The 12,262-nt window shown below is 48.7% G+C and overlaps 1 protein-coding gene across 1 annotated transcript; it reads right to left on the bottom strand.

The window, feature by feature from the left end:
- Positions 1 to 11,501: 11,501 nt before the first annotated feature.
- On the bottom strand, positions 11,502 to 12,169 carry LOC119398019 (ADP-ribosylation factor-like protein 6). The gene has a single exon (XM_037665288.2). The coding sequence runs from the start codon at positions 12,085 to 12,087 to the stop codon at positions 11,518 to 11,520; it is 570 nt and encodes a 189-aa protein (XP_037521216.1). The 5' UTR covers positions 12,088 to 12,169; the 3' UTR covers positions 11,502 to 11,517.
- Between the last annotated feature and the right edge of the window lie 93 nt (positions 12,170 to 12,262).

Genomic DNA, 12,262 nt, shown 5'->3' with positions numbered 1-12,262 from the left:
CCAAGTATACGACAACCTTTAAAGAGACACACTTACTTTCTTTTGGGATCCCACGACTCTCCGAGGAGAGTATATATATAATGATCTCCAAAGAGAGTTAACGTATCTTTTTAAAGAGAGTCATACACGTGGCACGACAGGACTCGCAAAAGAGAGTCAAAGGACTTTTTTTTTTCGGGGGTGTAGTAGAAAATGTCTTGACGTTAGATAATACTTAAAGAAACAACGTAGTTTTCAAGTAATACTGTATCTGTCTAAGCTCATTTTAGAGATTTCTCACCGAACGTAACTGCTCTTGCAGGAGAATCATATCTAGAAGAAGAAAGAGAAGAAATTGAGTAGGAAGCACGTTTACAGGCCGTCTTTACAACTCCGACCGCAGCGACTCTATATGGACTTCTTCACTCCACTCGGCCTTGATGTGAGTTGATGCGCTCCCCCTGCTTCTATATGTTATACGCATCTGTATCTTTGTATACTTATACAAAGCACAATTCCTGCGTTCTGCTACTGAAACTTCCGTACTCCCTAAGGCAGCATGGTCGTCACGATTACCATAGATGTTTAGCGCAGTCATGAACAATCTCGTGCATGCCTCCGCAGGGTTCTCCAATAGACCCTTTTCATAAATACGCCACCTGACGGTGGGCTTTTCGTCAGTTTCGCTTCGCAAAGGAGCGTGGGATAGCCAGCGCCATCGTGAGGGCATGGGAAGCGAGCCGTCAAATGCGTGAGTGCTGTGATGTTTGTGCTGGCGGCTAGTTCTCCGTGTCATACGCTGAAATCTCACCGTTTGCGTGCTTGAACGAGCTCTTAGTGCTCTCCGTTGGTCTTTCTGAGGTGCTTCCGATGCACAATGAGCAACATTTTGTACCCTTCAACGGGTTGGACGAGCAGTTTGGCTCGACTGCCGCGGTTGCGGGACCGTGACCACAGCCAACTCGCGTGCGTGCCCGGTCCGGGAAAAAAAGGGCTCACCGAAGCTACAAACTTCTCACCGAAGAAAAGGAAGGACGTCACTGTCGCGGAACTATGCGACCGCAACCGGCGAAAATCCTGTCTGCCGCAAGCCACACCACGCAACTATTTTCCGGACGCCGCGCGTTGGGTATATGTGTATGCAGTGGCGTAGCCAGGGAGGGTGGGGGGCACCCACGGGCCCGTGCCCCCCCCCCCCCCCCGAAATATTTTTGCCATGGCACCCAGAGCACAAAATGACATCCGCTCACATCTGCCTGCCCGGCCCCCACTTCAGATCAAGGTGGTGCCCCCCCCCCCCGAAAAAAATTTCTGCATACGCCCCTGTTTGTATGTACTAAAAAATGTTGACACGTGGCTTACGATATGCGAGTACTGTCGCTACTAAATGAACGGTACGCAACTTGATTTTTATTTTTCTGGCTAGCCTTACGAACCCTCGAAGCATTTCTGCACAAACAATCTATCGCAATTCACCGCATGGAGGCACTCGGGAGAAGACTATTCATTCGAAAAAGCAATGCTACACATGGCGCTGTGAAATAAGCACGTCCGTTTCTGTAGCGCGTTTAGAAAACGGCGGCCTTCCACACGTCCGTTTGACATCATGTACGTAGAGAGGGCACGTGCGTTTGTTCACGTTTTATCGCGTACCTTATCGCTGTTCTCGTCGTGATATCCTCGACGGTGGCACATGGGAACGCAGCACGTCTGCACCATTGCAGCACGCCGTCTGTACGAAAAACGTTGATGACAGTTCACGATTCGGCGGTGCTGAAATGTCACGCACTGGCACGTTGCCGAAGCCTGTGTCGTCTGCTGCGGTGCCCTCACAATGGCGGCGGACTGTAGTTTGCGTGCGCGGCGCTAGGGGCGCCCTTTTTCGAAAAGGTCCGAGGGGGAGGGGTGGGGGCGGAGCTTCACCGCAGTGCCTCCTCCCCTCCCAACCCCCTCCCACTGTGGCCGATGTGTGAGAGGGAGGGGGGGGGGCAGAACTGTTGATGTTGCTATGTGTTTTTACACTAAACAAATAGAGATTTAACGGATGATCCGGTCTTTCATTTTTTCACAGTCCGCAGAGCATTCAATACTGCAGAGAATGCTATTTCAGTTTACGCGCCTAAGTGAACACTGCCACGCTTTTTTTTTATTATTATTAAGCAGCGCGTCTCTAAATGGCGACACGCTGACCTGACGGGTTACTACAAGATTGCCTCATATGGCGCCGAAATTAAGGTTTCTTTATATACGGTGCAAATTATGTTTGGATTTACACGAGTTCAGATGCCTTAACGTCGCGAAATCGCGATGTTAAGGGGCGGGCTCACCCTTTTCAGTGTACCTCTTTTCAAATACGGACACGAGCATAACACATGCTGACAAGCGCGTCCTGCCTTCGCTCTCGCGTGTTTTTGATTCCCTGCACAGTTTGAAGTTTCTCATATATTAATTGTTCGACTTGCAGCAAGAAGAGCAAGAGTCCGATGAAGGTACGTGGATTCATCAGAAGGAATATATTGTCGTGCGAATGCTTAAAGGTATTCATATACGCGTCTTACTCGAGCTTTGTGTACATCCAGCTGTAATAATAATGCATAAAAATTCCTCGACAAGCCCGGCACTTCGCCTTCGCACATCGCGACGCGTACAGCTAACGGCGACAGGCCACGATCGATGCTCGTGTCGTGTACACCTCGCCAAGTCAAACGAGCTTCGCGTCATTAATAGGTTCATGGGCAGATTTGGTTGAATCCGCTCAACCACGCTGTATTTCGAAGTCATCACGATTTTAAATGAAATGAAATTCTGGCGACCTGTGACGTCATGATGACATCATATGGTGATGTATCACGTGATTGTGCATCACTCGTCTTGACGAAGCCGACGCTGCCGACGGTCACGCCTTAATAGTCGAAATCATGCCCCGTTTCACGGAAACCGCTCTTGCATTCGTTAAGATTCCTTCTCCGCAGTAAGGATCATTGTGCGAGGGAGCCAACTTAAAATACTATAATCACTTTATAAGCAATACCTTGCGTCTGCGCCTTAATAACCTATGTGCGAACTTGCGAAGCAGACCTTTTTGTGTACATTAAAAGGAAACCTTTACACTTTTGCGCAAGGGAAGTCGAGCTTTAGTTTCTCAGCAAGCGCGGTGGCAAATACCCGCCATGACGGCCTAGGCGGTGTGGCGTTGCGCTGCTGAGCAATAGAGAGTTTTAGTGCCGAGGCCCCAAAGCGGCTTGCGTACGTAAGCCCTTGCGTTCTTTTGTATTCTCCATGGATGCGGATGGGAGTACAAAGGAACGCAAGAGCGCGCGTGCGCAGGTGGCTTGGGTCCCCGGCACTAAAACTCTCTAATAAGTCGCGATTTCGGTTTCCGGCTGCTTTGTAGACAAGACCGCAGTTTGATGGCGGTCTAAATGCACAAACGCCCGTGTACTTGTATTTAGGTGCACATTAAAGAACCCCGGTTTCAAAACCAATCCAAAGCCTCATGCAAGACCCGAAAATTTAATTTTCATTTTTAGAAGAGGCGTATTGGCGTGTCTAACATAAGAATATTAGCGAAACGTTCGCGTTGGCTACACATATTCTCCTGTGCGGGCGTAGTTAGGAACATCAGCATAACAACGATAAGCGTCGTCGTATATAACTATACGAACCTGGAACCCCATGTTCTGAGACAGGTGCTCACTCCAAACGCGCCGTTGGAATATCTGCTGCGTTAGCTGTACTACCACGTGCATGCTCCAGAAAAAAAAAAAAAATGTGCGTCATTTCTATGCGGCATCCCTGTCCGATACACGCCTGTCTATGCAATAATAATTGTTGGGGTTTTACGTCCCGAAACCACGATATTATTATGAGGGACGCCGTAGAGGAGGGCTCCGGAAATTTTGAGCATCTGGTGTTCTTTAATTGCACCTAAATCCAAGTACATGGGCCTAGCATTTCGCCTCCATCGAACTGTGCCACCGCGGCCGTGATTCGATCCCGCGACCTTCGGGTCAGCAGTCGAGCGTGTGTGCGTGCGTGCGTGTGTGCGTGCGTGCGTGTGTGTGTGTGTGTGTGTGTGTGTGTGTGTGCGTGTGTGTGTGTGTGTGTGTGTGTGTGTGTGTGTGTGTGTGTGTGTGTGTGTGTGTGTGTGTGTCGGTTTGCTTTAACTGAGGAAAGGAGGTGATGAGAGCGTTGCATGAGCCTGCTACCACGCGTGGAATGACACTGTTGTACGCTGTCCCATATCGACCACAGAGGCACGCCGCCACCGTCGCGAACAACGTTCACGAGTCCGGCGTCAGGCCCACGCAGCCGCCAATTCCGAGGGGGCGGAACCAAAGGCAGGCGCAGTTCCTCGTCGGCGTAAGTATCGCGCTCTCCTCTTGAAGGTAAGCTACGGGGTCCCTAAACCACCGACCGAGAGGTCTAAATTTAGTCGTGGTGTTGCAGCTGCGCACTAGTCTGCAACAAACACGTAGCGAGAGATCTATGACGTAGCGTCGGCAACCCAGCAACTGCGAACTTTGGCCATAAGGGCACGGTCGCGAGCGCTATCTCGATAGACATCGCTAGACGGCTCATATACGTGGTGCGTATGCTCTCACTGCTTTGTCTTGAGACGACCAACATCACTAGAACCGCTTCGCTCCCTGGAGCGGCCTCATTTTTCCGCAGCGGCCGCAGCGTTTTGTAGAGTCAAGGCCGAGACAGACGGTACGATTTTCCATGCGATGCGACGGCCGACGCGGTGGTGCGGCAGCTGGAGTGGTGACCTTTCATAGCATCGCGGACAGCCACCATTCTGGCTGCCGCACCGCCGCGTCGGACGTCGCATCGGAAGGAAAATGGTACCGTCTGTCTCGGCCTTTACGCGAAATCGGATCCAAAAGAGGTATAGCTGTTAGCCTTCATTTGTATAACGTTCCACTTTGTTGCTGTCCCATTCACTGCTTCGCCCTTGCGGCAGAACTATGATTTTTTTCGCCTATACCGTGGGTGGCAACCGAGCGGTCATGCATGTTGCGTTCTGCAGGTAGCAGCCGGTCTTCCGTCGCGCCAGGAATCGTGGATTACGCGATACCGGCCATGCAACGGCTCAGGCCCCGCGAGGCATTGGCGCCATGCACGCCCTTCGAGGTCTCCGAAAGCTCCGACCACAACGCGCCTTCGTTAGGCGAGTAGCGCATGCTTTGCACTACGCGAGAACGGGGCTCCGAACTGTACATTACTCACGTATTGAAATAGGACAATTCAGGGCTAAGTAATGCACAATGTTTCCGTTACTACGGTCTTCAGTTTGTGTCATATCGGCGTTATTTTGACTCAAGCGCGTAGATAAGAGCCAACATTCCTCGCGACATGACGTGGTTTTCTCGAGCACTTGCGCATACAAGTCGTTATACTAAGAACTTTGATGTTTCATTTGATTCTGTGAGTACTGCACATTGCATATGCACTCCCCAACTTATATAGTTAAAGTTGACAAGCATAGAGGCTTGGGCTTGATGGAAATTCATCACGGGGTAGACGTAATTATACAGCGCGAGGACGTAAGCAAAACTTTTCTGTTATTTTTTTTTTCACAGGCAATTTCCGATTGGAACGCTCTTCCTAAATTCATTTCGGGGAAGCTGATTTTGAAGATGCACTTGAACATATCATATGTTGTTAGTTTAGTCGGCTTGTTTATTTGTTACAAACTATATGTACTATACACATGCCGCGATATAACCCTGTCCATTTATTTGTGGCGTTAGTTTGTAAACCCGATTTACACTAATGGCGTATTGATATTCCACTCCTGCCTGGGCCCGCCAGGCCTGCAGTAGTGTGAAATAATAAGATAAATAAAAAAAAAACGCCAGGCCTGCGCGGAAAGCGCCGTTGGGGGGTGGGGGAGCCGGCTTTCACCGCCTCCTCTCCCCCTAATTTTTGCCCTTTGCACACACACACACACGCACACACACACACACACACACACACACACACACACACACACACACACACACACACACACAAACACGCACGCGCGCGCGCGCGCACGCACGCACGCACGCAAACATACGATCGCACTCAAGAACTCGCTTGTTGGATTACGTCTAATTATTTGGACGTATACAGGCTTTCGTTTTTAACGAGAGCAGCTTGACGTCATAGAAATCAGCTTCATGAAGCCACCTGCAAATCTTTTAGTGGAGTCGGCGGCGGTTACCGAAATCACTCGCTGGCTGAGGAAGGCTCTGGGAAAAAAAAAAGCTTTTCTTTTTTGCTCGCCTTACAACTACGATTCACTTCCGAAATTCCGTACGACGACACTGCTACCAAAGCCTAATGGTGACTTGGTGACTGGTAAAACTGGGCTTTTCGACTGATGTTCGACTATTACACGTCAGTGACGTCACTCTCCGTGCTCACGTCGCAGGCAAATCTTCCACCGGTTTCAAGGGGTCGGTGCATTCGGCCACCAGCGCAGGCACAGCCGAGGCGGTGCCCTCTGCGCTGCCGTCGCCTACAAGTTCCAAGAAACGAGGTACGCAGCGTAACCCAATGAAGAGCAGGGGACGTCGCCGGGGGTGGGGCTCGAAGTCGAACTAATTGTTGGCATCGAGGGAGGCACAGAAAACAAAACCACTCCATTAGGTGGAGGGGGGGGGGGGGGGGGCAAAGTTTCACCACCACCCTCACCCGCTTTTCCTGGCCCCTCACACTTAGGCCCTTATAGCATCCCCACGCAATGCAAAGGCGATTTTAGCAAGGTAGTACGGAAATACGGTACGCAAATATACGGTAAAGCGGTACGGTATCCGCTCCTCCTTTCCCAGTCAGTGTGCTTTTGCCGCTCCTAATTCCAGTGAAGGCACCCCAACACCACAAAAGCTTTTTCAAAAATTACTGTGGAGTTATCACGCCTCATTGTTGCCTGTCAGCCAGGGGCGTAGCCAAGGGGGGGGGGGGGGGTTCGACCCCCCCCCCCGAATTTTTTCAATTTTGCTTGCATATATACACATGCACACATACAAACACACGCACGAACATACATAATGTATGGTTGAACCCCCCCCCCCCCCGAAAAAAATTTCTGGCTACGCCCCTGCTGTCAGCCTACGCATTGTTATCGAGGAACCTGTCGTTCGGGGGGCGCATTAATTGTCACTGGAAAGGAATGAGCGCTACCGTATACTGCGCCTTATCGTATTTGCGTACCATATATTACCGTAACTTGCTAAAGGACTCTATAAGCATTCCTAAGTGCGTGTGAAAGCATGCAAGGACTGCCGACGATGGCAGCTCAAGGGGAGATGAAAACGCTTTGGCCGTCTCCGGCGCATGGGAGTGAGTGACAGGAGGGGGGGGGACATGAGACGTACAGGATGGACGACAAGTCGGACGGGGCAGTTGCCTGCAAATGCATCGCGAGGGTAGATCCGCCGGCAACCTACAACATCCTGCTCCTCCTCCTCCTCGAAAGCCATGTTCTTTCTTTTTTTTTTTTCAGTCGACTTTATTGATCATTTCCCTCCCGCCTCCCTGGAGCTTTCTGCATATTACGTGGGGCTGCGCTGCTTCCGGGATCAGCCCATGACGAATCGATGATGTCATATGTGATGACACAACGGGATGTTACGTGACGTCGTAATGACGTCATGATAAGGTCGCAAATTTCGGTGACGTGTAGTTACGTCACGACGACGCCATAGATGACGTCGTCTGTGAACGCGTGCCTTTTTGCATCGTTCGTCTAGACGCCGATGGCCACATTTCAGTCTTTTTCTTAGTATGGCCACATTTCAGTCTTTGCCCTTAGTAAATGACCGCAGTGACTTAGCCAAAATCAACGCAACTGTAATATATCTTCTGCCAGGATGGTTTGCAATGCCTCTTAAATTCCTTTGCTCCTCATTATGCACTATCCACTGCGCCACCGAATCCAGTTATCTTTCGTCTCTGTTACCCTGATCTCTATTTGACAGATAAATTAAGGCGTGCGATACAAGGGCAACACTGGGCTACATACTGGTAGTATTCAAGCTTAATAATAATAATAATAATAATAATAATAATAATAATAATAATAATAATAATAATAATAATAATAATAATAATAATAATAATAATAATAATAATATCTCGGCCTTTAACGTCCTAAAACCACGATATGATTATGAGGGACGCCGTACAGGAGGGCTCCGGAAATTTCGGCCACCTGGGGTTCTTTAACGTGCACCTAAACGGGCCTCAAACATTTTCGCCTCCATCGAAAATGCAGCCGCCGCGGCCGGGATTACTCGAGCTTAGACGACAAAGCATACAGAAACCACGAGGAGGCAGTCTCGAACCGCAGGGCGCGCTGGAAGGAGACTGTGCTTAGCTCCGCATTCGAACAACAGCCGTGGGCCGGCCGCCCAGTGAGCCGAGGAAGCCGCCCGAGCCCAAGGGCTCGAGACCGATGCATAGGCCGGGGCTGAAGCCGCCCCGAATCAACTTCGCTGGGCTTCATAAATAAAGTTGTTTCATCATCATCCTCATGCAATCAATAACGCGTTAATAATCAACAAACACTATCACTTATTTTTATAATTACAAACGAACATTGATATATTAGTAAACTACTTATACGCCAATTCGCGTCCTTCACAGTCAACGGCGCTTCTGCCACCAGAACGGAGGCCACGCAGACGGAGCCAGCCGACATCAACATGTCTCCTCTAGTCCGTACCAGTGAGGCGGATTTCCGTGACTCGGCTGCGCCTGCAAATGCATCACCGAGTAAAAGTATGTATCCCGGAGAGAAAACTACAAAGCGCAATCCACTTTCGACGTTGTCCACAAAACCCGCATATACCGCAACCCGCATATACCGCAACCCGGATACACCGTAACCTAGTTACGACCGGTTTAATTATGTTGTATTTCACTGGCGCAGCAAGAGCTCTCGCCATGCACCTTCTATAGGTCATAACCTTCCGAAGGTTCGCTCTAAAATAAATCTGATCCTTTACTGATAAATAGTTGCCGTATACGTGCGGACCGCGAAAACTCCTCTCCCCACTCCCCTTCGTAAATGACGCCTCTCCATGGGAGTACGTGTACACGCACTCCCAGCATAGTTTACACCTTTCTGGGGAGTTACGTTCAGCTATGCTTATTCCATGTCTGACACTCTTTTTATGAAGGATAATGCCCTGATAAGAGCACGTACGTTTAAATTACAGCTGCGGTGAAAAAAAAAGCTGTAGTTGAAGGCTTTCTTACTATTAGTCTTTGTCGAATGCATAAGAGGCCCTGTGAGTTTACTTTATTGACAGGAAACCGTTAATTAGATCTGTGCAACTTAACGACCCATAATCAATCAATTTAGAACCAAGCAGTCAATCGAAGAAATGTTAATCACAGCTGTTCACAAGTGGCTGTATCATATGAGCAAAAAGCTTACACGCTGTTCTTTATCGTTGCAGCTACCGACCACTGAAACGGGATTCGCACCGCACTGAAGACATCGGCACATTTTTTTTTTTCTTTGAAGACGCGCCTGTGCGCTTACTATCCGTGGTCTTCAAGGCGCATTCACGATAGGTCCAAGAACAGCCACAGTGCCGTGTTTGATGTTTGCATCTGACCAGGTCTCGCTTCGTTTCCTTTATATATATATATATATATATATATATATATATATATATATATATATATATATATATATATATATATATATATATATATATATATATATATATGTTTAACAACCGTAATGCGACCGATTGCAAAATAGCTAAAAAAGTTTGGCTATCTATGGGGAACTATAATATATGCTTCAATGCACTTTGGGCTCGCCTAGCTGAAGTTCTTTGTATTGAATGTTTCTCGAATTAAATTACTGCATATATAGAATCAGGCAGATACCACACATTGTGGGAATCAAGTTCGTGCGAAGAGTCGGGCCGTAACAGCCTATGCCGGATTTTTCGCTTTGAACCAAGCGTTACGAGGTGGTTCGACGTCTTCGTGTAAATTGAGCTGTTCTATAGGTAGACGCGGGACTAGCACCGCTATACAGTTTCGTTCAGTAAACGTTTATTCCTCCTCCTCTGTGCATAGCGTGTGCATGCTTAAATGGGTCATGCAACACTTTTCCAAGTAACCATCGGATGGCTTCATTAAAAAAGCTTATTGCCTCACGAATCGACCGCCGCAAAAATTTTTAGAACCGTCAAGTACGAGCGGAGTTAGAGAGATTTGTCGCACGCTGAAATTGCTTTCTCTCTTGTTTCGTCCTGGCGGCCGCACTGGAAGCTAATAGGGGAGGGATGGCACGGGAAAAAAGTTACGTCACGCGCGCGTCATGATCTTGAGCACTTTTTCTTTTCTTTTTTTTTCTTCGAATGCGCCGCCTACTTTCAGTGCGATCGCGAGCGCGCGCACGGGAATGTGGCGACCTCCCGCGGCGACCGCGGTAACCATGCAGCCCACGATGCTCAAATCAGCCAATGACCGTGAAATTGAGTATATGGAGCGGTCATTTGACTATATGGCATCATTTGTGGAAAGAAGAGGGAACGATTTCCAGCTGACTTTGAGAATTAATTGTAAATTCCAGGCCGCGTGCTGCGCTATGGTGTGTGGCTCGCGTGTTCTCAGGAGCCTCGACTACCGATCGGCAGCGTCTTCTGACCATGCTGAAAAAGTGTTAAAGGGCCCCTAAACCACTCAGAGGTCGAAGTTTAGTTGTGGTGTTGCACTTGTGCACGAGTCTACAACGAACACATAGCCGTAAGAATTTTTCGAAACGGTGCCGTAATAGTGGAGTTACACGCGTTTGATGATACAAAAGAGGCCCTCGCTCGTTTCGCTCTTCCCTTCGTGCGTCGGCTCGTCTCTCCTCCTGGCCGAGTGCTCCTCCTCGCCGCGCGAAGAGGAAGAGCGGCGAGCGCGCGTACCTGCGAGCGGACAAACAAGTGTTGTAGATGAGAACAGACGACATGTTGACGTTACTGCGAACGCTGACGGGATGAGGAATACCGAAAGGCACGGAGAGTAGAAGGGACTGTTTCTTGGAATTGTGGCTGTGTTTTCCCAGCGATTTTTTTATCTTATGAAAAAAAAAAATCGCGGGGAAAACACAGCCACAATTTTGGAAAGTGATCGATATGTCTTCACGTATATGGCATATATACACGCGCAATTACCACACAGCAGGGCAGTATAAACAGAAGCAAACGTGATTTATATAGGTCTGAAAAACATTTAAACTTTACACAATAACAATAATCGCAAAGCTAGCCGTTGTATATCGTATACGCGTGCCATGTTATTTATTCACTTAAAAAATATAGCTCGAAACCTGCGTGGGTTATACAGAGCAATTCGGCTTTTGTTCGGTACATATCGTGGGCGCATTCGAACGAGGGCAGAACCGAATTTCATTTATCGCACACGATATCAGTACGTTTAAATTGAGTCAAATGATTCGCATATGTGACAAAATCAATTCCGCGGCATTTCGTGATCAGATCGAATTAAAATAGTGATATATTTTTCTTCCGGCTACCTCTTTTTCTGCAGAAGAGCCTGTATTTGTTCGCTGAGCCACTCTAGGCCTTCTTGCAAACCTTCTCCAGTCAGAGCATTGCTCGCACAAATGTGCCACGGCTTCGTTTTCAGCACATCCAATCCCAGGGCCTGACTTACTTTCACACTAGACAAAGCTTCCTTGAGGTCCATTTTGTTCGCGAAAAACAAGATCGGCACAGGACGATCCTTAAAATCCTTGTGCTGTAGCATCATGTCCAGTTCATCCTTGGCCACGACCATCCTGAGTGCGTCCGTACTGTCCACAACGAATATTATGCCGTCCGTGTCCTTGTAATAGTGCTCCCAGAGATTCCGGTACCTTCCCTGGCCGGACATGTCAAAAGCCGTGAGTGCCAAATTCTTCATCTTGAAGGAGTCCACGTTGAAGCCCACAGTAGGCACGATGTCCATCGCCTTCTGGTCCTCGGGCTTGAAATGGTTTAGGATTGTGCTCTTGCCGCTGTTGTCCAAGCCGACCACCAACACGCTGGCGTGCTTCTTTTTCAAGCCGAGAAAACTGACGAGTTTGTCGAAGAAGCCCATACTTCGCGTGCTTTCCGCCTTGCGACGCGAGTTCTACTTCGCGCAGAGCCGTCGCAGTAGGTTAACCTGTGGCCTCCGTCGAAAGAATGTGAAAAAAAAAAAGTCAGCGTGGCACAGTCGTTTGTATACAAACATTCAGTTGCTACGCGACGGCGCCTTCCCATGATGCTCCGTA

This window comes from Rhipicephalus sanguineus, chromosome 6 (genome assembly GCF_013339695.2).
Source record: "Rhipicephalus sanguineus isolate Rsan-2018 chromosome 6, BIME_Rsan_1.4, whole genome shotgun sequence".
In the NCBI taxonomy this organism is placed as follows: Eukaryota; Metazoa; Arthropoda; class Arachnida; order Ixodida; family Ixodidae; genus Rhipicephalus; species Rhipicephalus sanguineus.
Note: the sequence above shows the minus strand (reverse complement) of the source record. Positions and strands in the feature narration are given on the sequence as shown.

What these genes read in the sequence shown, in the direction of transcription:
- LOC119398019 (XM_037665288.2), bottom strand. Translation starts at nt 12,087, where the DNA reads ATGGGCTTCTTCGACAAACTCGTCAGTTTTCTCGGCTTGAAAAAGAAG.